At 39.0% G+C, this 24984-nt stretch overlaps 2 protein-coding genes across 2 annotated transcripts; both read left to right on the forward strand.

The window, feature by feature from the left end:
• Nucleotides 1-1555: 1555 nt before the first annotated feature.
• LOC101118639 (putative olfactory receptor 5AK3) lies at nt 1556-2485 on the forward strand. The gene has a single exon (XM_004016800.5). It carries the CDS (start codon nt 1556-1558, stop codon nt 2483-2485), a length of 930 nt encoding a protein of 309 aa, XP_004016849.3.
• Nucleotides 2486-16467: 13982 nt separating this feature from the next.
• LOC101118898 (olfactory receptor 5AK2-like) lies at nt 16468-17397 on the forward strand. The gene has a single exon (XM_004016801.5). The coding sequence runs from the start codon at nt 16468-16470 to the stop codon at nt 17395-17397; it is 930 nt and encodes a 309-aa protein (XP_004016850.3).
• The last annotated feature ends 7587 nt before the right edge of the window (nt 17398-24984 follow it).

The raw sequence follows: 24984 nt of genomic DNA on the forward strand, positions 1-24984 counted from the left end.
AAAAAACTTCCTTCAATTATTTTTTAAAAGAACAAACCATAAGGCAAAAAAAAAAAATGATAGTTATTTTAAATGTAAGTTTTTCTGGTCTTTGAAGGACATCAAAGATGACAGAATGTGAGAAAATATTTATCAAGTCAACCGAGAGGAGATTTAAATCTTGGATAAACAAAGAACATGTGAAATCAATTCAATAGAAACATTCACTAAAAACAATTAACAAATAATTTATGAAATAATAAAATCGCCAAATTCTAAGACTATTAGATAATGATCAAATCTGCTTGTAACTAAAGGGGAAAAGGGAAAGATAAGACATCACTTTACACTTATTTTCCACAAAAAAAAAAATAGGAAAATATCAATGCTCACTCAGAAGTGAGGATGTGGGAACCCACATATGCAATTAGCAAGATGGTACACTGGTGCATCCATCATGTAAAATGATCTGGAAAAACTTGGAAGATGAAATGTGTGCATGCCTTCAGACACAAAAATTCTGTCCCTAGGAGTACACCCTGGAAAACTTTCTCACTGAGTTAACTGCAGTGGAGGCAAGTTGTGGGCAGTCTGCCCTCCATCACCAGGGAAACACATGGTAAGCTAGGATGGATGGACACCACGGAGCAGTGCTACCCGATGTGTGGTCCATGGACCAGCACCCGTCCTCAGACTGTCGGTTTCTACTGTGTGAGACAATGACTGAAAGTGGAGGGAGCACTTAGAACTACTACAGAATTTTAACAATGCTGAGACCTATTTATTGACTTTTACAAACACGAGGCCACAACAGATTGGAAATTTTATAAAGATGATTATGCTTTACTGTAAATACCTTGATAAACCATTCTACAAAGGGTTCTACAATTCCATGAAGCCATCATGGCAGAGAAGATCTACAAGGAAGAAAAAGAAAAAAATGAAGATACGGAGGTAAGTGGAAACAAGATAATATAGAACCCCATGGGGATGTCAAATTCAAATATAATGATTAGTACTTAGGCAAATTGGTATTTCTAATTAAAATATAGGAAATATAAAAGAAAGCTTAATTAAATAAAACAATGTTCTTATGTGTTCCCGAATTGATGTATGTATGTACTATCAGTTTGCATATTGAAAACACAGCTACTGGTCCTTGGCAATTTCCCCAAACTATCAATGGCAATGTCTAAGTTAGGTGTCAAGTTTCAGCCTTAAAAATCTAATTCAAGTAAATCATGGAAAATATTCTCTGATCCCCCTCACTATGAAATTAAATATGTGTGTGCTTAGTCATTCAGTCATGTCCAACACTTAGCAACTCCATGGACTCTAGCCCACCAGGCTCCTCTGTTCATGGGATTCTCCAGGCAAGAATCCTGGAGTGGGTAGCCATTCCCTTCTCCAGGGAATTGAACCAGGGTTTCCTGCATTGGCAGGTGGATTCTTTACCATCTGAGCAACCAGGGAAGCTCTGAAATTAAATACAGTGTTAGTTAAAGTATCACAATCCTCTTAGCTTTCTCTGATCTTCTCTTTGCACCTTTTCAGCTAATATTTAATTTCGTGAGTGATGGAACAAAACAATGGCACTAGAGTGACTGAATTCATTCTCCTGGGATTCGCTGGTCAACACAAGTCTTGGCACGTCCTCTTCATTGTATTTCTAGTGATTTATGTGGTCACCCTGGTAGGTAATATTGGCATGATCCTACTCATTAAGACTGACTCTTCCCTTCACACCCCCATGTACTTTTTCCTCCAAAACTTGGCTTTTGTTGATCTCTGCTACACCTCTGCTATCACTCCAAAAATGCTGCAAAACCTTGTAGAAACAGAGCAATCCATCTCACTCATAGGATGTACGGTGCAATTGCTAGTCTATGGGGCTTTTGCAACAAGTGATTGCTACATCCTGGCTGCTATGGCAGTGGACCGCTATGTGGCCATCTGTAACCCACTTCGCTATGGAACTGTTATGTCCCAGAGAGTCTGCAGTCAACTCTTAACTGGTTCATACTTCATGGGTTTCCTAAATGCTTCTGTAAACACAAGTTTTACTTTCTCATTGAACTTTTGCAAATCCAATAAAATTAATCATTTTTTCTGTGATGCACCCCCAATTCTGGCCCTCTCATGCTCTAGTATTTACTGGAACATCACGCTCCTAACAGTCTTTGTGGGGTTTAACTTGACATTCACCGTGTCCGTCGTCATCTTTTCCTACATATTTATCCTGGCTGCCATCCTGAAGATCGCTTCTGCTGCAGGGCGGAAGAAAGCCTTCTCCACGTGCACTTCCCACCTGACCGCTGTCACCATTTTCTATGGGACGCTCTCTTACATGTATCTGCACCATCGCACCATAGAATCTCAAGAGCAAGAAAAAATGGCTTCTGTGTTTTATGGGGTTGTGATCCCCATGTTAAATCCCCTCATTTATAGTCTGCGAAACCAAGATGTGAGAGAAGCCCTGAAAGGAGTTGGAAAGAAGTGTTTCTAGACTGAACATCAATTTCTAACTCAACATTGTTCAATGAGCAACCGACAGTTCTCTCTTATTTCTCAACAGCAGAAGATGTAGAAGATATTTGTGAGATACAAACAAAAATTTATATAAAATATATTTCCTTAATTGTATCAATAGCTTTTGAAAAATGATCAACCTTCCAATCTTAAATGATCAAATAACCTTCTAATTCACATAGAGACTTTCCCTGGTGGATCAATTGTAAAGAATCTGCCTGAGATGCGGGTTCTTACCCTAGTTGGGAAAATCCCTTGGAGAAGGAAATGACAACCCACTCCAGTATTCTTGCCTAGGAAATCCCATGGACAGAGGAGCCTGGTGGGCTAACTCAGCGACTAAAGCAAACTTAGAGAGAAGGCGTCTAAAGAGATCTTTGATATTGCTTTTGTACATTCTGAGGAGCCCTTTTTTCAAATATCTTGCTGTTAAAATAGAAAAGAGCAATAAAGAAATGTGTTAGTCAATGTTGTAAAGTACCTGCAACAACAGTAGTATAAAGATACCAGTTCAAAAATTGTTTCTGGTTTCTCTTAAGAGGTATTGTTACTCGTGCTATTTTCTGTAACTAAGCTGGTTTAGTATTGCAATGAATCATTTAAAGATGCTCTCCATCTCTTTGGAGAAAATGTGCTGAAAAGAAAGAGGGGGAGAAAAGGACAATTGAAGGAATCCTCATACATATTCAGACATTGTGGGTCAGTATCCCTCCTTTCTACACATGGTCTCTAACCAACTAGGACAGTAACATAGGAATCCAGCAACTATGGATCATGGCCATTTGTTCTTGCAAAATTTTTGTTTTAAATATAATTGAATCCCCAGTGTACCCTCTTGCAAGGGTACAAATCCAGTGGAGAATTTGGTGCCACAGACCAAACTCATTTATCCAGAAATGAAGCCTTATTTCCCACTATCTCTAAGAGTGGAGAGAGGTGAAAGAAACCAGGTTTAACACAAGAAGTCATACCTGGGCTTGAACACACATGTTCTATCCACAAGCAGAATCAATCACACCCCCATCCTGTGGACAAGCATGTTAACCGAAAGCCTGAGATCCCATGTTCTATTTCGTCTCTCAATCTCATTACTCAGTTAAACCACAGGAAGTTGTGAACTAGAGTATTGACAGACAGGATGGGAGTTCACTGCCTTTCTCAGCATTTCCAGATATTCCAAATTATGGACTGAGGCAGGAAACACCTACTGGGAGCAAATCACAACCTAAACAACACCAAGAAAATTCAGAGAGCACCAGCTCATGCAGCAGAGTGCATTATAGGAGACGAATCCCAGAAGCAGGAAACTCTGATTTTTTTCTTAGAATTCCTGGTGACCTGCCCATAATACCCTCTGCATAGAGAAACCCTAAATTCAATCTGGAATTGAAAATCAAATCATGTCCTGATTTGATTAGCAAATCATATCCTGAGAAGGAGGGAGGGGTCTTCACCTTTACTACCCTAAACTGTCTGGAGACACACAATCTTCAGGCTTTATTATCCTGATACGTCTTCCTATAGAAACATTCTTAAATGCAATGACTGAAAATGCCTGGCATAGAGGAATTGGACTATGCAGAAAAGTTCATGGAAAAATCTCTGTATTAAATAATATTACTTTGACATTCGTAAAGTAGAAAAAAGGAAATACATGGACAAAAAAACACATAATCATAGTAAATGTATTTTTTCCATGACATACAAAGTTAAGAAAAAATTTTAAATAAAGTTACAGAAGAGCTATTTGACATAATGAGAAAAAATTCATATTCAGAAACTCTAAATTATTAAAGCCCAGAAAAAGAACACAAAAAGTTTAGGAGTCAAAATTTTACTTCTGCAGCCCACACTACACAGAAGCTGTGGTCAACTCAGTAAGAAGGGAGACAGTGGTTCAGTCACTAGGTCGTGTCCAACTCTTGTGACCCCAAGGACTGTTCAGTTCAGTTCAGCCGCTCAGTCGTGTCCGACTCTTTGCGACCCCATGAATCACAGCACGCCAGGCCTCCCTGTCCATCACCATCTCCTGGAGTTCACTCAGACTCACGTCCATCGAGTCGGTGATGCCATCAATCCACCTCATCCTCTGGCGTCCCCTTCTCCTGCCCCCAGTCCCTCCCAGCATCAGAGTCTTTTCCAATGAGTCAACTCTTTGCATGAGGTGGCCAAAGTACTGGAGCTTCAGCTTTAGCATCATTCCTTCCAAAGAAATCCCAGGCCTATCTCCTTCAGAATGGACTGGTTGGATCTGCTTGCTCTCCAAGGGACTCCCAAGAGGCTTCTGCAACACCACAGTTCAAAAGCATCAATTCTTCAGCACTCAGCCTTCTTCACAGTCCAACTCTCACATCCATACATGACCACTGGAAAAACCATAGCCTTGACTAGACGGACCTTAGTCGGCAAAGTAATGTCTCTGCTTTTGAATATACTATCTAGGTTGGTCATAACTGTTCTTCCAAGGAGTAAATGTCTTTTAATTTCATGGCTGCAATCATCATCTGGAGTGATTTTGGAGCCCAAAAAAATAAACTCTGACACTGTTTCTACTGTTTCCCCATCTATTTCCCATGAAGTGATGGGACCAGATGCCATGATCTTCGTTTTCCGAATGTTGAGCTTTAAGCCAACTTTTTCACTCTCCACTTTCACTTTCATCAAGAGGCTTTTTAGCTCCTCTTCACTTTCTGCCATAAGGGTGGTGTCATCTGCATATCTGAGGTTATTGATATTTCTCCTGGCAATCTGGATTCCACCCTGTGTTTCTTCCAGCCCAGCATTTCTCATGATGTACTCTGCATAGAAGTTAAATAAGCAGGGTGACAATATATAGCCTTGACGTACTCCTTTTCTTATTTGGAACCAGTCTGTTGTTCCATGTCCAGTTCTAACTGTTGCATCCTGGCCTGCATACAGAGTTCTCAAGAGGCAGGTCAGGTGGTCTGGTATTCCCATCTCTCTCAGAATTTTCCACAGTTTATTGTGATCCACACAGTCAAAGGCTTTGGCATAGTCAATAAAGCAGAAATAGATGTTTTTCTGGAACTCTCTTGCTTTTTCCATAATCCAGCAGACAATTTGGCAATTTGATCTCTGGTTCCTCTGCCTTTTCTAAAACCACCTTGAACATCAGGGAGTTCACAGTTCACATATTGCTGAAGCCTGGCTTGGAGAATTTTGAGCATTACTTTACTAGCATGTGAGGTGAGTGCAATTGTGTGGTAGTTTGAGCATTCTTTGGCATTGCCTTTCTTTGGGATTGGAATGAAAACGGACCTTTTCCAGTCCTGTGGCCACTGCTGAGTTTTCCAAACTTGCTGGCATATTGAGTGCAGCACTTTCACAGCATCATCTTTCAGGATTTGAAATAGCTCAACTGGAATTCCATCACCTCCACTAGCTTTGTTCGCAGTGATGCTTTCTAAGGCCCGCTTGACTTCACATTCCAGGATGTCTGGCTCTAGATTAGTGATCACACCATCGTGATTATCTTGATTGTGAAGACCTTTTTTGTACAGTTCTTCCGTGTATTCTTGCCACCTCTTCTTAATATCTTCTGCTTCTGTTAGGTCCATACTATTTCTATCCTTTATCGATCCCATCTTTGCATGAAATGTTCCCTTGGTATCTCTAATTTTCTTGAAGAGATCTCTAGTCTTTCCCACCTGTCCGTGGGATTTCCCAGGGAAGAATACCGGAGTGGGGTGCCACTTGCTTCTCCAGGAGATATTCCCATCCCAGGACTCAAACCCATGTCTGCAGCATGGCAGGCAGATTCTTTACCAACTGAGCTATGAGGGAAGCTTTTTATAGAAGGGAGGGGAAGTGCTTTTTCTAGAGCATGGGCTTTGCTGAATGCATCCACCTATGGATGAGATGGGAGTAGGTACTCTTTAGGTTTAGGTACTCTCAGAAAGCAGAGCTAGATCAGCAACTGTATATCTCAGTAAACATTGCTCAAGAGAGGGGAGAAATATAATAGGAAAATTATGTCATTGGTGAGAAAAGATCGCAGTCACGTAAAAGACTCAGTCACAGTTGCCTTGTGGACTTCAGAGGTCCGATTAGAAACACTTTTTCCTACTGTCTTTTTGAGACCATTAACACTGCATTAGACACAACACAGTCTGATTTCCTATGAGAACTGATTTTTGTCAGTGGAGTTAACAGTAACTCAAAAGCAAGAAAACATCTTTCTTTCTGTTTTTTTTTTCTTCTTTCTTTTTTTATTTTTATTTTTTAATTTATTTATTTTAATTGGAGGCTAATTACTTTACAATATTGTATTTGTTTTGCCATACATCAACATGAATCCGCCATGGGTGTACACGTGTTCCCCAGCCTGAACCCCCCTCCCACCTCACTCCCCATACCATCTCTCTGGGTCATCCCAGTGCACCAGCCCCAAGCATCCTGTATCATGCTTCGAACCTGGACTGGCGATTCGTTTCATATATGATATACATGTTTCATACCATTCTCCCAAATCATCTCACCCTCTCCCACAGAGTCCAAAAGACTGTTCTATACATCTGTCTCTTTTGCTGTCTCGCAAACAGGGTTACCGTTACCATCTTTCTAAATTCCATATATATGCGTTAGTATATGTTTTTCTTTTTGGCTTACTTCACTCTGTATAATAGGCTCCAGTTTCATCCACCTCATTAGAACTGATTCAAATATATTCTTCTTTCTTTCTTTTCTTCCTTCCTCTTATCTTTTTTCTTATTTATGTGCCCATGAAAATTACAGAAATACAAGAAATTATAAAAATTGGAAAAATTATATAAAATATCTTCTGATTCACAGAACTAGATCTAGAATTTAATAATAAAACTTTAAAGTAAAAACACCTAAAATTATACCACTAAACACAGAAAAGTCTCATTTAAACAAATCTTAGGTTGAAGATATGAAAACATTTCCAGATATCCATAAGATAATATTTCACAAACTGTTGCAAAAATGTCTATAAACAACAAGGAGTTTTCAAATTTGCATAGCTCTATAAATACTAGTGTAAATAAATAGGAAATAATAATAAATTAAGTTAGAACCAGATGTGGAACAGCAGACTGGTTCCAAATTAGAAAAGGAGTCTGTTAAGGCTGTATATTGTTACCCTGCTTATTTAACTTATATGCAGAGTACACCATGAGAAACGCTGGGCTGGATGAAGCACAAGCTGGAATCAAGATTGCCAAGAGAAATATCAATAAACTCAGATATGCAAAGGACACCACCCTTATGGAAGAAAACAAAGAACTAAAGAGCCTTTTGATGAGAGTGAAAGAAGAAAGTGAAAAAGCGTGTTTAAAACTAAACATTCAGAAAACTAAGATCATGGCATCCACTCCTATCACTTCATGGCAAATAGATGGGGAAACAATGAAAACAGTGACAGACTTTATTTTCTTGGGTTCCAAAAGTCACTGCAGATGGTGACTGCAGCCATGAAATTAAAAGGCACTTGCTCCTTGGAAGAAAAGCTATGACCAAACTAGACAGCATATTAAAAAGCAGAGACACTCCTTTGCCAACAAAGGTCCATCTAGTCAAAGCTATGGTTTTCCCAGTAGTCATGTATGGATGTGAGAGTTGGACCATAAAGAAAGCTGAGGATGGAAGAATTGATGCTTTTGAACTGTGGTGTTGGAGAAGACTCTTGAGAGTCCTTTGGACTGCTAGGAGATCCAAACAGTCCATCCTAAAGGAAATCAGTCCTGAATACTCATTGGAAGGACTGATGGTGAAGCTGAAAGTCCAATATTTTGGCCACCCAAAGTGAAGAACTGACTCATTTAAAAAGACCCTGATGCTGGGAAAGATTGAGGGCAGGAGGAGGACGACCGAGGATGAGATGGCTGGATGGCATCACCGACTGGATGGACGTGAGTCTGAGTGAACTCCGGGAGTTGGTGATGAACAGGGACACCTGGCATGCTGCGATTCATGGGGTCGCAAAGAGTAGAACATGACTGAGTGACTGAACTGAACTAAACTGAATGACTTAATTAACCATACATTTTAGGCATGAGAAAACAATATAAAGAAAGAGAGTAATAAATATTTTTTGATTAATATTTAAAATCTCTTAAATGACAGCAGTAATAAATTCAGAAACATTCTCTGAAGCTAAAGGTAACAATAAAATGGATAAATCATTTGCTAATTTATCAAGAAAAATAATGCTGGAAAACAAAGAAAAAATTTTTCGCTAAGAGAATACATAACCCAGCAGTATACAAATGTGTTAGAGAATCTGATAGAATGAATGGTTCTTCTAAGGGAAGACTGATTGTAAAAAAGTTACCACAAAGGAGATTAAAGAATAACTAACAGAAGAAATAAAATAATAAAAGTACAATCTTCTTCCCAAAAAAAAACCTGTTATTCACAACTATTAAAAAATAGATAATGATGGTTGAACTCTTGGAGAACATAGGGAAAGAAGGGATGTTTCAGAATAAATTCTATGACTAAGCTAGCAAAAACAGCTCAGAAATGATAGGCCAATGCTACTCTCAAACATCAATGTAAAAGTGCATAAGAGAAACACGCGCAGATGCGCCACACTGCTTCAGTCGTGTCCGACTCTGTGTAACGCTGTGTAGGCGCCCCGCCAGCCGCCAGGCTGCGCTGTCCATGGGGTTCTCCAGGCAAGAAGACTGGAGTGGGTTGCCGTGCCCTCCTCCACCGGATCTTCCCAACCCAGGGATCCAACCCACGCCTCTTGTGTCTCCTGCTTTGGCAGGCAGGTTCTTACCACTAGTGCCACCTGCTGCTACTGCTAAGTCACTTCAGTCGTGTCCGACTCTGTGCGACCCCATAGACGGCAGCCTATCAGGCTCCCCTGTCCCTGGGATTCTCCAGGCAAGAACACCGGAGTGGGTTGCCATTTCCTTCTCCAATGCATGAAAGTGAAAAGTGAAAGTGAAGTCGCTCAGTCGTGTCCGACCCTCAGCGACCCCATGGGATTTTCCAGGCAAGAGTGCCACCTGGGAAGCCCAATAAAAATGCAAGTACACAAAGAAAAAAACCTCAGTAGCACAGTAGGAAATAACACACTGCAACCAGTTTAGTTGTATTATAGAAGAGAATACTTTGATATTATAAAATCTATTAGTATAAAAATGCATTAATTTTCAGAGTAAATCATGAAATCATGTCAAAAGATAAAGAAAAACATTTGTTAAAATTAAACATTTATTTTTAATCCCAGTGATTAAATAAAAGGTGCAATACTTCAACCAAAAAATTTGACCATATTTATCAGAAAACACTGAGAGCATTTCACTTAATCTCAGAAACCAATAAAAGATGGCCCTGCTCAAAAGTATTCTTAAATTTATTCTAGAGCTACTATTAATCAAAGCACTCATATTGCAGAAATCAATAAAAAAGAATGAAAGGTCAGTTCATAGACTTGAACACAAATTTTTAGATATAGTAAAAATTGCTCAACCTGACATAAAAACAAAAAACAAAATTAATTCAATAATAAGGCAACACGCACATACATACACACACACACAGAGGATCCCTCATGACAGTAACATGATTAAATGTATCTTCTCTAGAGAAAGCTTAAATGTTCTTTGGCTGAAAATAGCTGCTAACATTGTTTATTCCAATTCCATTACAGCTTCTGGAAGCTCAGGTTCTCAAGGGAGCAAGTACTGATCCCTTAGGCTCCAACTCTAAACTCCCCAGTTAAAAGGAGGCACACAGAGGCCTTGGTGGCCAATCAGCCTTTACCAACTGCAGAAAGAGAATCTGGATGCAGTTTCCGTGTAAGTAAAACAGAGCTCAGCCCATTTTTCAAAATCAGCCATGTGTTATCCCAGTGTGTGCTAGAAATGGTGGACCAAAGGGTCAGAGCCAATGGTCTAGTAAGTTTCACCCCAAGACCAGGAATAAAGGCTTCATCCCTGGTGGCGTAATGAAAAATGGAGTGAAATAGGCTGAGTTCGCCCAAGAAGGATATGAGTCAACAAATGATTGAGAGGTTAACCGAGTGAATGAATGAGTCGCAAATGGCTTTAGCATATTATTTGCTTGTGTTATTATGACCAGTTTTGAGTGCCCATTCAAAGCCTGGTCCTGTGCTTGGAACTTTATATAAATCATCTCACTCTAAGTCACCATTACAAAGCAGAATTAGCTTCTTTCTCTTACTCTTTTTTTATTAATCTTGAAAGCAATTAAAGCTATTTTAAAAAGAAAAGGTGACAAAGTTTATAAATTTAAAGGATTCTCTCTCCCCACTCCCATGCCCAAAGATAACCATTAGAAGTCTTGTGTGAATTCTTCCTGAACTTTTCCATGGATAAATAAGGAAAATGAGAGTGAGCGTGAAAGAAAATTTTCTTTCGTAAGGGCCCAACTCTACGTATTATTCTGAAACATCCTGTGCTCATTTGATAATGGGACATGAGCACCTTTCCATGAGAGTATGTATTCATCTCATACTTCTTAGACTACGTTTAGGCTCATAATATGTATCTACTTTGACTTGTTAAACGCCATTTCCAAACTTGTCTAATGCACGTTGTGTCACAGTGGACATAACTGCCTTGTAGGTCGTCCCGTGCTCTCTTTTATAGGGAGTGGAACTGAGGACGAGAGGTACTGTCTCTATACGTGCGGCCGGAATTCAACTCTGGGCCCGTCTGTCTCCTTTCTACTGCACAGCAAGGAATGGAAATGAAGCTTCAAAAGCATCAGGGTTCAGTATAGGTTAAGCACATTCAAAATACTCGGGTGCTGGGTTTAAGCATGTGCATACATGTTTTACGCCTTGTACTGGAGTTTCATAACTCTTAAAAAATACCCCTCCCTCATATCATACATTCTACTCGAATTCAAATAGATTAAGTTAATATGGTAAATGTCATCAAGGTTCTGGCTTCAGTGGACTCATGACCTAGGCTAGCTTCCTCTGACGAGTGCAGTCACCCACAGGATGGATGCCTCCTTGGAAGGGTTGCATTTAGTCTATTTCACAGAAAAGTTTCCTGAGGAGGTAGCTGACACTTATCATGCTTAGCCTTCCCTCCACGCTGAAATTTGAAAGGAGAGAGCTGTTTCTTGCCCCTTCAGGACAGCGTTGTCCCAGTCTGTTCATTTCTCAAGGTGTTTGAAAGAGCCAGATTGCCCACACCAGCCACAGGTTTCGTTTCCTGCAGCCCCACCACTAAAGGCCCCTTCTTCTCCCAGAGTGAGCATCGCATCTGTGGAGCCACAGCTCTGCCCGGCATTACTGACTGTAGACTCTCCTTTTCCATGTTCAAGAATACTGCTACGAAGAACCTGTGTATATGCCTACATATGCACATATTCATACATATACTTATACGCATATGTATGGTTATGTGTGTCTGTGTATCCTTGCTTATGTGGTCAAATATTTACCTAGCATATGTACCTGTATTGGAAATTCTGGACCATACAGAGACATATATTTAATTTTACTAATATACCCAAATTTGTCTCCAATATGACCGTGTTAATTTACATTCCCACCACATTCTCACCTAAATGTGCATTTTAGACTGAGGAGTATAGGATTACATTTCCATGCAGTATCAATATACAGTTATCTGATTACTATTCAGTTGTGCATATATCCATATTTCTATTGGCCATTTAAGTTTTCCTTCTATAATTATCCTGATTATAAGTTTTGTGATTTTTTTTCCCTTGGAGCAATTTGTAGAAATTACTTAAATACACTGGATATGAATTCTTTAACATTTATATGTGCTTCAAACCAATTTACCTGAGTAATTTTCAGTCAGTATCAGGTCTTTCCTTTATTAATAATGTTGCTATCTTTATACTTGATATAGTTGAACTTTCCATGTTTTACATTTTGTGACCCTATGTCTTATTTAAATTTCTACTGCGTAGTTAAGTCATAGACATTCTACTATGTTTTATTCTCACAGCTTTGTAATTTAAGTTTTTAATCCATTTGGATAAAATGTACAGTAGAAAAGCAATGCAATTTTTTCATATGTATAAGCATGTCTAGACCACAGTTTAGCAGACCGCTTTTTACTGATGGACCTACTACTGTTTTCATACGTTGAGCTTCCAGAGACTTGAACGTCTGTTTATGGTTTTTCTCTCCTTGGTTCCATTGGCCTGTCTACCTACCTTCACACCAGTACCGCACCATCTTTATTATTATTGCTTTATAATCAGTTCTGACATCTGATAGAACAAGTTTTTTCTTTTTGTCTACTGAAATCACCTTAGCTATTTTTTAGCTCTTTTCTAGATAAATTTTATGTTTGTGAAGGTGGGCATAAGATTCTCTCAAGCACTTCATTGAAAATAATTTGAAGGGGAATATCATGTTGATACAACTTCGTCTTGATTGTTGACGGAAAATAATTTTTCCATGCTTCTGATGTTTCTCTCCTGCAAAGGGAGCTGATTGTGGCCATTCCAACACCATTGTATTCACACGGTTCCTGGAAAGATGGAGTGATGTGTCTGATTAGTAAACCTGGAGACAAGCTGGCATACTCTGCTCTGCCCTTATCCTCAGGAGCAGCCAGCCTGCTGAAGCCCAGTGCCCCTGTGCTTCAGAGATGCTTCCCCAGGGCGTGCAAGAGGCATGCCCCAGTCACCACCACCAAGACTGAGTGGACAAGCCTGTCTACTTACAGTGTGTTTTAGCAACAAATATTTCACTAATAAATTTAAAAGTCTTTCCCCAGGTATCTAAAAGTGATATGGTTTCTACCTACTCACCATCTTTTATGTCTCGGTTTGTCTAAATACTGGGAAAAGAAGAGAATAACTACTTACTAGAGCCTCTTTGTGGAGAAGGCAATGGCACCCCACTCCAGTCCTCATGCCTGGAAACTCCCATGGACGGAGGAGCCTGGAAGGCTGCAGTCCACGGGGTCACTGAGGGTCAGACACGACTGAGCAACTTCCCTTTCACTTTTCACTTTCATGCACTGGAGAAGGAAATGGCAACCCACTCCAGTGTTCTTGCCTGGAGAATCCCAGGGACGGGGGAGCCTGGTGGGCTGCCTGGGGTCACACAGAGTCCGACATGACTGACGCGACTTAGCAGCAGCAGCAGAGCCTCTTTGAGAACCTAGTAATTGTTTGTTTAATGTATAAATGAGTTTGATTAGTGAATGTGTATTTTTTAAAGCTGTTTGTGCTTATATTTGCAAATGAGATTCATTCCAATGTTTTTCTCATATTTTATTTACTTTGGCTTCAAGGTTATATTGGCGTGAGTTAGAGAATGTTCTTTATTGTGATTTTCAAGAAAAGTTTATATAGTATAGAATCAGTTTTGTCCTAAATATTTGTAGAATTTTCCTGTAGCATAACTAGGCCAAATGTCTGTGTGAGGAAAGTCTGTTCTTTTTGTATGTATTTGCTTCTTTGGCAGCACGGGCACGCGGGCTCTTCCGCTGCAGTGCGTGGACTCTCGGTTGCGGCACAGGGCTTGGTAGCTGTGGTGCTTGGGCTTAGTTGCTCCGTGGCATCTAGGATCTTAGTTCCCCGATAAGAGATCAAAATGGCATCCCCTGCATTGCAAGGCAGATTTTTAATCACTGGACCACCAGGGAAGTCCCTGTGAGAGTGAATTTTAAAATAACAAATAAAACCAGTTAATTGTTTCAAAATATTTGAATATTTGGGGAGGAGGGGCAATATAGGGGTAAGGTATTAAGAGGTACAAACTACCACGTATAAAATAAGCTATGGATATATTGTATATCACAGGGAATTTAGCCAATATTCTGTAATAACTATGAATGGAAAATAGCCTTCAAAATTGTGAATCACCATGTTGCATACCAGAAGCTTATAAAATAATCAAATATACCTCAATTTAAAAAAAAACTTTTTAAAAAAATCTGATAGTTGTTTACCATCAAAAATATCTTTAATGACTTAGAAGCTAACAAATTGATTGTTTTGTAATATTATAAGTTTTAAATCCTTCAAATTCATTTGAAGAAAAAACACTGGAAATCATTAAAGAATTTGTTTCCCAAAAAAAGACAAATAATATTTGAATATTTCACATGCAAACACACAAACCCACACACATCAGTTACTATCATTCTCTGCCCACTTAGTCTGCTTTTTCTAGAAAGAAATAGAGTAAATACAAAATAACTTTTCTAATTGCATGTATGCTATGAAATATTATGGCTCAAATATTATGTACCAGCCACCCAGTATAGAGAGGAAAATAAATTTTATTATTACATCTGACTCTCCTGGGTGTATGAGCTAGAGGCAGGAATAGACATTGTCAATTTTTTTTCAGAAGGAAGGAAAAACTATAAGGACAAAAATGATGGATTATTGTTTTAAATTTAAGGACTTCTGATCTGTGAAAAATACCAAAGACCAAGATAATAGATAGAATGTGAAAAAAATCTTTGTCAAGTCAACATCAAAGTATTCAAATCTACATTAAAAAAGAGCCTTCATAAATTGAATCATAGAAACATTTGGAAAAAGTATTAATAGGCAATTTACAGAAAAATAGAAACCCAAAATTCTAAGAATATTAGACAGTGAGCAAAGTCATTTTAGGTTAGGGAAAAAAATAAAAATTAGATATCAGTTTATATATATTTTCCTGACCAAAAATAGTATTGGGAAAATACCAATGTTCACTAGGGTATGAGGACATAGGAACCTCCGTGCACAGTTAGGAGTGTGTGCTAGACATCCATCATGGAAAATGATCTGGAATAATTGGTCAAGTTAGATATGTGCATACCCTCAGACTCAAAATTTTTGCCCCTACTATAGCACCCTCAGAGAAGGCAATGGCACCCCACTCCAGTACTCTTGCCTGGAAAATCCCATAGACAGAGGAGCCTGGTAGGCTGCAGTCCATGGGGTCACTGAGAGTTGGACATGACTGAGCGACTTCACTTTCATGCATTGGAGAAGGAAATGGCAACCCACTCCAGTGTTCTTGCCTGGAGAATCTCAGGGACAGCGGAGCCTGGTGGGCTACTATCTATGGGGTTGCACAGAGTCGGACACGACTGAAGTGACTTAGCAGCAGCAGCAGCATAGCACCCTAGAAAATTTATCATTCTGAGTTATTTGCAGTAGAGACGAGCTGGAGGCAATCTGCTATTCATCACTAGGAAAGCATGTGGGTAAATCAGGATGGATGGACATCAGGGACCAGTGCTACTCAATGTGTGGTCCATGGACCGGCACCAGTCCCTGGACTCTCTGTTTCCACTCTATGATGGGGCAATGACAAAAAGTGAGATGGATCATATAAAACTATTACAGAATTTTAACAATGCTAAGAATTTTTTATTGCCATTTACAAGAATATTAAGCCACAACAGGTTAGAAATTTTACAAAGAAAATTATTCTTTACCCATATATACTTGATATATACCCATATATACTTGATAAACACTTCCATAAAGGTTTATGGACCTCTACAGGTCCATGAGTCCATCATGCCAGAGAACAGTTACTAAGGGTGAGGTAAGGGATAAAATGAGAATATGGAGATAAAGGGGAGCAAGGTCAGATATGTCAAGAATTCAAATATAGTCATTATTACTTAGGCAAATGTAGATTTCTAATTAAAATATAGAGTGCATACGAAAGCATAATTAAGTAAAAGCATATTTAAGCATATCTCACTTGTTCCTGAATTGATATGTTGAGGAAATACCAATTACTCTGAATTCTGAGCATGTAGACAATGGTCCATGACCACTTCCCCAAACTATGGATGACAAGGTCTAAGTCCAGCCTTTAAAATCTAAGTCAATTATGTCATGAAAATTATTCTCTGACTTAACTGTGAAATTAAACACTGTACCATTTCAAGCTTCACAGTTAGGTAAATGATCACAGTCCTCTTAACTTTCTCTGGTCTTTTTCCACACCTTTTCAGCTGATTCTTAATTTTGCCAGCCATGGAACAAAGCAATGGCACTAGAGTGACTGAATTCCTTCTCCTGGGATTCGCTGGTCAGCACAAGTCTTGGCACATCCTCTTCACAGTATTTCTGGTGATCTATGCGGCCACCCTGGTGGGTAACATTGGCATGATCCTCCTCATCAAGACTGACTCTTCCCTTCACACCCCCATGTACTTTTTCCTCCAAAACTTGGCTTTTGTTGATCTCTGCTACACCTCTGCCGTCACCCCTAAGATGTTGCAAAACCTTGTAGGAACAGAACAATCCATCTCATTCGTGGGATGTTTGGTGCAGTTACTGGTCTATGGGGCTTTTATAACGAGCGATTGCTACATCCTGGCGGCGATGGCAGTGGACCGTTACGTGGCCATCTGCGACCCTCTCCACTACCCAACACTCATGTCCCGGAGGGTCTGCATTCACCTGTTAGTTGGATCATACTTCATGGGTTTCCTAAATGCCTCTGTAAATGTAGGTTTTATTTTCTCACTGAGCTTTTGCAAATCCAATAAAATTAACCACTTTTTCTGTGATGCACCCCCAATTCTGGCCCTCTCATGCTCCAATGTTTACTTCAGCGTCATGATGTTAACAGTCTGTGTGGGGTTTAACTTGACATTCACCGTGTCCGTCGTCATCTTTTCCTACATATTTATCCTGGCTGCCATCTTGAAGATCTCTTCTGCTGCAGGGCGGAAGAAAGCCTTCTCCACGTGCACTTCCCACCTGACCGCTGTCACCATTTTCTATGGGACGCTCTCTTACATGTATCTGCACCATCGCACCATAGAATCTCAAGAGCAAGAAAAAATGGCTTCTGTGTTTTATGGGGTTATGATCCCCATGTTAAACCCCCTCATCTACAGCCTGAGGAACCAAGATGTGAGAGAAGCCCTAAAAGAAGTTGGAAAAAAGTGTTTCTAGTTTTAACACCAATAACTAACTCAACAGGGTTCAACAAGTAAAGCAACATTTCTCAGCAGCAGAAGATGTATCAAGTGTTCATAAGATACAAAAGCATTCCTTAGTTGTATCAATAGTATCTGAAAAATATTGAAAAGCATCTCAAATGATTAATCAAGCTTCTAATTCATTATTTAGTAAATAAACCATTAAAATTTGAAATTTTGCTTTTCTAAAAACATCAAGAAATGAAAAGATATACCGCAAACTAGGAAAAATTATATATATGATGAAACTATATATATCATATAAATGATAAAATTATATGCATATATCATATATATATGACAAAATCTCTCTGTTAAGAATATATAAAGAATACTTTTAACCCAATGATGAAACTGTTTATTTTAAAATGGGCAAATTGTGACAGTGAAAATCTCGGAGTAAGAGCTTCTGAAAATCCATTCCTCCATAAAAGCAGCTAGGATGCTGGTGCGCACACACACACACACACACACACACATATACACACACAACAATCAAATTTTTCAGAACTCTGGAAATTAAAAAAAGGCTTGCAGCAGTCCAGGGAGCTTTTATTTACAAAACACAATTTAGGCTTAGTATGAATGCCACCCTTAGAGGCGCTTTAATGTGCCCTATTCTCATCCTCTCCCTTCCCATCTCTTGGGAAGCCCTAAAAACCAACAGCTGGAAGTCAGATTGGAAGGCAGCAGCCTGGCAACCAGCTGGAGCAGATCAGGGCTGGGGCTCTTTGAAAGCCCCCTTCACGGAGCACTGTTATCCTCTGGCCCATATGGTGGCTCTCTGGAAGGCCCTGCTTGCCAGGCTATCATTATTTGCCCTGACTTGAAGCTCACTCAGTGCAAAGAGCCTTTTTTCTGGGGTCATTTGTCAAAAACGATCAGAGACAATTAACTGTTTAATCCTGCAACTGCCTGGGCTTCTCTGGCAGCTCGGCTGGTGAGGAATCCGCCTGCAATGCAGAAGACCCCAGTCTGATTCCTGGGTTAGGAAGATCCCCTGGAGAAAGTATAGAATTTACCTGGAGAACCCCCATGGACAGAGGAGCCTGGAGGGCTACAGCCCATGGGGTTGCAAAGAGTCAGACACAACTGAGTGACTAAGCTTAGCACACGGATATAGGCAAGAGTTAAGGCAAACAATAGGCAAATCCAAAAGGCTTAAAACAAAAAGCTCATGAACAGAGGGATTTTCCTGCTGTTCCAGTGGTTAAGAATCCACTTTGCAATGCAGGGAACACGGGTTCAATCCCTGATCAGGGAACTAAGATTCCACATGCCAAAGAGCAACTAGGCCCACTTGCTGTAACTACTGACCCCATGCTAGAGAGGCCATCCACAATAACAAAAGATCCCACAAGCTACAACTAAGACCTTCTAAATAAATAATTTTTAAAAAAAAACACCTCATGCATGAAATAGCCATAAGGGTACTTCAAAGTTCCACAGTCTTGAGAATCTAGATCTAGAGCATCAGGAGGGGCTGCATGCTTGTTCAAAATTGAACTAAGATAGTCTTAAGCTGTCACTCTGGGTAATCTTGAGGATATACTCAAGCAGGAGGTGAAGGCTAGGATGGAGTTGTAATCTGCCTGGAAGAGAGTTGAGGGCATACCCAACACACAGTCAGAGATCCCTGCAAAGTCTGAGACACTTGTTGGTTCCAGGCTTTTAAATAAATCACTTGCTAATCATTATGTGACTGCTAAATTAGAGGTTTCCCTGGTGGCTCAGATGGTAAAGAATCTACCTGCAATATAGGAGACCTGGATTTGATCCCTGGGTCAAGAATACCATCTGGAGAAGGGAATGGCAACCCACTCCAGTATTCTTGGCTGAAGAATCCTATGGACAGAGGAGCCTGGAGGGCTACAGTCCATGGGCTCACAAAGAGTTGAAGCAACTAAAACTTTTACTTTCACACTTTGAAGCTGAGCAGGAACTTCAGTGGCCACACATGATGAAGAATACACATTTAACAGGATCAACTCAAAAAAGTCACCATCACAGAGAAAACAGTCCATAGAAACCATCCCTGAAAAGCACAGGCATTAGAATTACTATATAAGACTTTAAACTGAACATGATTCTCTGGGGCCTGAGTGCACCATCTTTCTAGTCTGCTGACTTTCTGAATAAACTCTTCCTTGTCCCAAAAACTTGTTTCTCGATTTTTTGCCCTATGGTGCTGTAAGCAGTACAAGCTTGGACTAGGTAACAATTTTGGGAGAGCCTTCCACGGGCTTTGCTGCTTGTGGCCAGCTGCCCCCAACCCCCTTGTCACTCTGGTTGGGAGATTTCTGTGTAAGGCCCTAGTAACTGCTGATACCACTCGTCACTTCAAAATTCCCCAAAGTGGCACCAGCTGTACCAGCACTTGGCAGTTGGAGTAAGGAATCAACACTGGGGAGAGGACAAACTCCCTTCAGTGGGATTAAGGTACCTGCCAAGATGTTCCACTTCAAGGCCCACAACTGCTGCAGATGTTAGAGAGATCCTTGAGGAGGAGTCTCCCTGTGTCCTTAAAGAGATCAAGCCCTGAGTCTTTGGAGTGGGAGCACTGACTCTAAGACCCTAGACCACCAGAGAATGAACCCCACGGATTATCAGATACTGAGAACTCACACAAGGGAAACCACTAGAATCTAAGACTCGGCATCACCCAAACACCTCATCTAAACAACAAACAAAAACAAGAACCCAACCATCACCAGATAAGATTACCACATCACCCAGCCTTGCCCATCAGAGGAAAAACAAACACACAAAAAGCAAACAAACAACAACAAAAATCTCACGCTATATGAAGCTTAAACAAATAACTGGACCAACTGCAGGAGGGCAGAAACCAAAAGGAAGAAAAAATTCAACCGTGAAGCCTGGGAAAAAGAGAGCTGAAACACAGTAAGGTAAAAAAATAATAACAATAATGAAACAGCAGAGAAATACTACACAAATGGAAAAAAAAAAAACAAATAAATGAAGAAGAAATAGGCAAACTACCTGAAAAAAAATTCAGAATAATGATAGTAAAGATGATTGAAAACAATATGGAAAAAATGCAAGAATCAATTAACGAAGACCTAGAAGACTTAAAGGATAAACATACAGAGACAAACAACGCAATTACTGAAATTAAAAGTACTCTAGAAGGAATCAATAGCAGAATATCTGAAGATATTAAGATAAAATGGTAGAAATAATTTCTGAAGAGCAGAATAAAATACAAAGAATGAAAAGAACTGAGCATAGTTTCAGAGACCTCTGGGACAATATCAAATGCACCAACATTTAATTACAGTGGTCCCAGAAGAAGAAGAGAAAAAGAAAGAGTATGAGAAATTTTCTGAAGAGATTACAGTTGAAATTTTCCCCAACATGGAAAAGGAAATAGTCAGTCAAGTTCAAGAAGTGCAAAGAGTCCCATACAGGATAAACAGAAGGAGAAACACACCAAGACTAATCAAACTAACAAAGACTAAACACAGGAAAGAATATTAAAACCAGCAAGGGAAAAGCAACAAGTAACATACAAGGGAAACCCCATACGTTTAATAGCTGGTCTTTCAGCAGAAACTGCAGGCCAGAAGGGAATAAAATAAAATAATGAAAGGGGAAAATCTACACCCAAGATTGCTGTACCTGGCAAGGATCCCATTCAAAATTGATGGAGAAATGAAAAGCTTTTCACACAAGCAGAACTTAAGAGAATTCAATACCACTAAACCAGCTTTACAACAAATGTTAAAGGGACTTATATAGTCAAGAAACACAAGAGAAGAGATCTACAAAATCAACCCCAAACAATTAAGAAAATGGCAATAGGAACATATCTATAAATAATTAATTTAAATGTAACTGGATTAAATACTCCAACCAAAAGACACAAGCAGGCTGAATGGATACAAAAACAAGACCCATATATGTGCTGTCTACAAGAAACCCACCTCAGACCTCAAGACACATATAGACCGAAAATGAGAGGATGGAAAAATATATTCCATGCAAATGGGAAGCAAAAGAAGCTGGAGTAGCAATCCTCATATCAGACAAAATAGACCTTAAAATAAAGAAGATTGCAAGTGATAAGGAAGGATACTACCTAATGATCAAGGCATCAGTCCAAGAGGAAGACATAACAATTGTAAATATCTGTGCACCCAACATAGGAGCACCTCAGTACATAAGACAAACACAAACAAATATAAAAGGAGAAACTGACAGTAACACAATAATAGGAGGAGACTTTAGCACCCCACTCACACCATGGACAGATCATCAAAACAGAAAATTCATAAGGAAACACAAGTCTTAAAAGATACGTTAGATGAGATGGATCTCATTGATACCTTCAGGACAGTCCATCCAAATGCAGAAGAATACACCTTCTTCTCAAATGCACATGGAACATTCTTCAGGATAGACCACATCTTGAGTCATAAATCAAACCTCAGTAAATTTAAGAAAGTTGAAACTGTGTCAAGCATCTTCTCCCACTACAAAGCTATGAGACTAGATATCAATTACAAAAAAAAAAACTGTAAAAACCACAAACACATGCAGGCTAAACAATACATTTCTAAACAACCAACAGGTTACTGAAGAAATCAAAAGGGAAATCAAAATATTTCTAGAAACAATGGCAATAAAAGCAGGACAACTCAAAACCTATGGGATGCAACAAAAGAAGTTCCCAGAGGGAAGTTTGTAACAGTACAATCCTACCTCAAGAAACAAGAAAGACATCAAATATACAACCAAACTTTACACCTAAGGCAACTGGAAAACGAAGACCAGGAAAACCCCAAAATTAGTAGAAGAAAATAAATCATAAGTATCAGAGCAGAAAGAAGAGAAAAAGAAATGAAAGAAACAATAGTAAAGATTAATGAAACTAAAAGCTGGTTCTTGGAGAAGATAAACAAAATTGACAGACCTTTAGCCAGACTCATCAAGTGAAAAAGAGAGAAGAGTCAAGTCAACATTATTAGAAACGAAAAAGGAGAGGTTACAACAGACAATGCAGAAATACAAAGGATTATGAGACTATTATGAACAATTATATGGCAATAAAATGGATAACTTCTAAGAAATGGACAGATTCTTAGAAAAGTTCAATTTTCCAAGACTGAGCCAGGAAGAAATAGAAATTATGAACAACCCAAATATGAGCACTGAAATTGAAGCTGTGATCAAAAATCTCCCAAAAAACAAAAGCCCAGGACCAGATGGCTTCACAGGAGAATTCTATCAAACATTTATCCTTTTAAAACTCTCTCAAAAAACTGCAGAGGAAGGAACCCTTCCAAACTCATTCTAAGAGGCCATCATCACCCTGATACCAAAACCGGACAGAGACAAAACAAAATAAGAAAACTACAGGCCAGTATCACTGATGAAGATAGATGCAAAAATCCTCAACAAAATTTTAGCAAACAGAATTCAGCAACACATCAAAAAGCTCATACACCATGATCAAGTTGGGTTTATTCCAGGGATGCAAGGATTCTTCAGTATATGCAAATCAATCAATGTGATATACCAAATTAACAAATTGAAAGGTAAAAACTATATGATAATCACAACAGTTGCAGAAAAAGCCTTTGACAAAATTCAGCACCCACTTATGATTAAAACTCTTCAAAAAGTGGGCACAGAAGGAACCTACCTCAACATAGTAAAGGCCATATATGATAAGCCCACAGCAAACATTCTCAACAGTGAAAAACAAAAAGCATTCCCCCTAAGATTAGGAAAAAGACAAGGGTATCCACTTTCACCACTATTATTCAACATAGTTCTGGAAGTCTAAGCTACAGCAATCAGAGAAGAAAAAGAAATAAAAGGAATCCAGATTGGAAAAGAAGTAAAGCTCTCACTGTTTGCAGATGACATGATACTGTACATAGAAAACCCTAAAGATAGAATCAGAAAATTACTAGAGCTCATCAGTGAATTTAGCAAAGTTGCAGATACTAAATCAATGCACAGAAATCACTTGCATTTCTATATACTAAAAATGAAAAATCAGAAAGAGAAATTAAGGAATCAATCCCATTCACCATTGCAACAAAAAGAATTAAACGTCTAGGAATAAACTTGCCTAAGGCGACAAAAGTACTGTACACAGAAAATTATAAGACACTAATGAAAGAAATCAAATATGACATAAACAGATGGAGAAATAGTCCATGTTCTTGGGTAGGAAGAATCAGTATTGTGAAAATGACTTCACTACCAAAGGCAATCTACAGACACAATGCAATCCTATCAAATTACCAATGGCATTTTTCACAGTACTAGAACAAAAAATTTCACAGTTCATATGGAAACACAAAAGACCCTGGATTGCCAAAGCAATCTTGAGAAAGCAGAATGGAGCTGGAGGAATCAAAGCTACAGTCATCAAGGCAGCATGGCACTGGAACAAAAACAGAAATATAGACCAATGGAGCAAGATAGAAAGCCCAGAAATAAACACACACACCTATGGGTACCTTATTTTTGACAAAAGAGGCAATATACAATGGGGCAAACACAGCCTCTTCAATAAATGGTGCTGGGAAAACTGAACAGCTACTTGTAAAAGAATGAAATTAGAACACTTCCTAACACCATAGACAAAGATAAACTCAAAATTGGTTAAAGACTTAAATGTAAGACCAGAAACGATAAAACTTTTAGAGGAAAACATAGGCAGAACTCTCGATGACATAAATCAGAGCAAGATCCTCTACGACCCACCTCCTACAGTAATGGAAATAAAAACCAGAGTAAACAAATAGGACCCGATTAAACTTAAAAGCTTTTGCCAGCAAAGGAAATTATAAGCAAGGTGAAAGGACAATCCACAGAAAGTTGAGAAAATAAAAGAAACAGCTGACAAAGGACCTTTGAGTCAGCTCCAATGAGGTGGATGAACCTAGAATCTATTATACAGAATGAAGTAAGTCAGAAAGAGACAGATAAATATCATCTTCTAATGCATATATAGGGGATATAGAAAAACAGTACTTAAGAATTTATTTACAGGGCAGCAATAGAAAAACAAACATAGCGAATAGATATATGGAAATGGGGAGAGGGGAGGAGAGGGTGAGATGTATGGAAAGAGTAACAGGGAAACTCACATTACCATATGTAAAATAGACAGCCAACGGGAATTTGCTGTATGGCTCAGAAAAGTCAAACAGGGGCTCTTTGTCAACCTAGAGGGGCAGAATGGGGAGTGAGATGGGAAGGAGGTTCAAAAGAGAGGGGATATATGTATACCTATGGTTGATTCATGTTGAGGTTTGACAGAAAAGAAAACTCTGTAAGGCAATTATCTTTCAATTAAAAAATAAATAAATCAGAAAAGACTTTATCAACTATCTTTATGCCAATAAAAAGGTAATTTATTATGAAAAAAAGCATAAAACAATATCAGACAGTGAAAAAAAGTTGAAAATCTATATAGAAGGTCCTTAAGAAAATAGAGGCCCCAAAACCACCAGAACTAACAGAAGTCTAATGCATAGAATGTCTCTGCATATGGAACATTTCTCCAGTATAAACCATA

This window comes from Ovis aries, chromosome 15 (genome assembly GCF_016772045.2).
Source record: "Ovis aries strain OAR_USU_Benz2616 breed Rambouillet chromosome 15, ARS-UI_Ramb_v3.0, whole genome shotgun sequence".
Classification (NCBI taxonomy): domain Eukaryota; kingdom Metazoa; phylum Chordata; class Mammalia; order Artiodactyla; family Bovidae; genus Ovis; species Ovis aries.

Bases quoted from the DNA above. Each gene is read 5' to 3' on its own strand.
- LOC101118639 (XM_004016800.5), top strand. From the start codon at position 1,556: ATGGAACAAAACAATGGCACTAGAGTGACTGAATTCATTCTCCTGGGA.
- LOC101118898 (XM_004016801.5), top strand. From the start codon at position 16,468: ATGGAACAAAGCAATGGCACTAGAGTGACTGAATTCCTTCTCCTGGGA.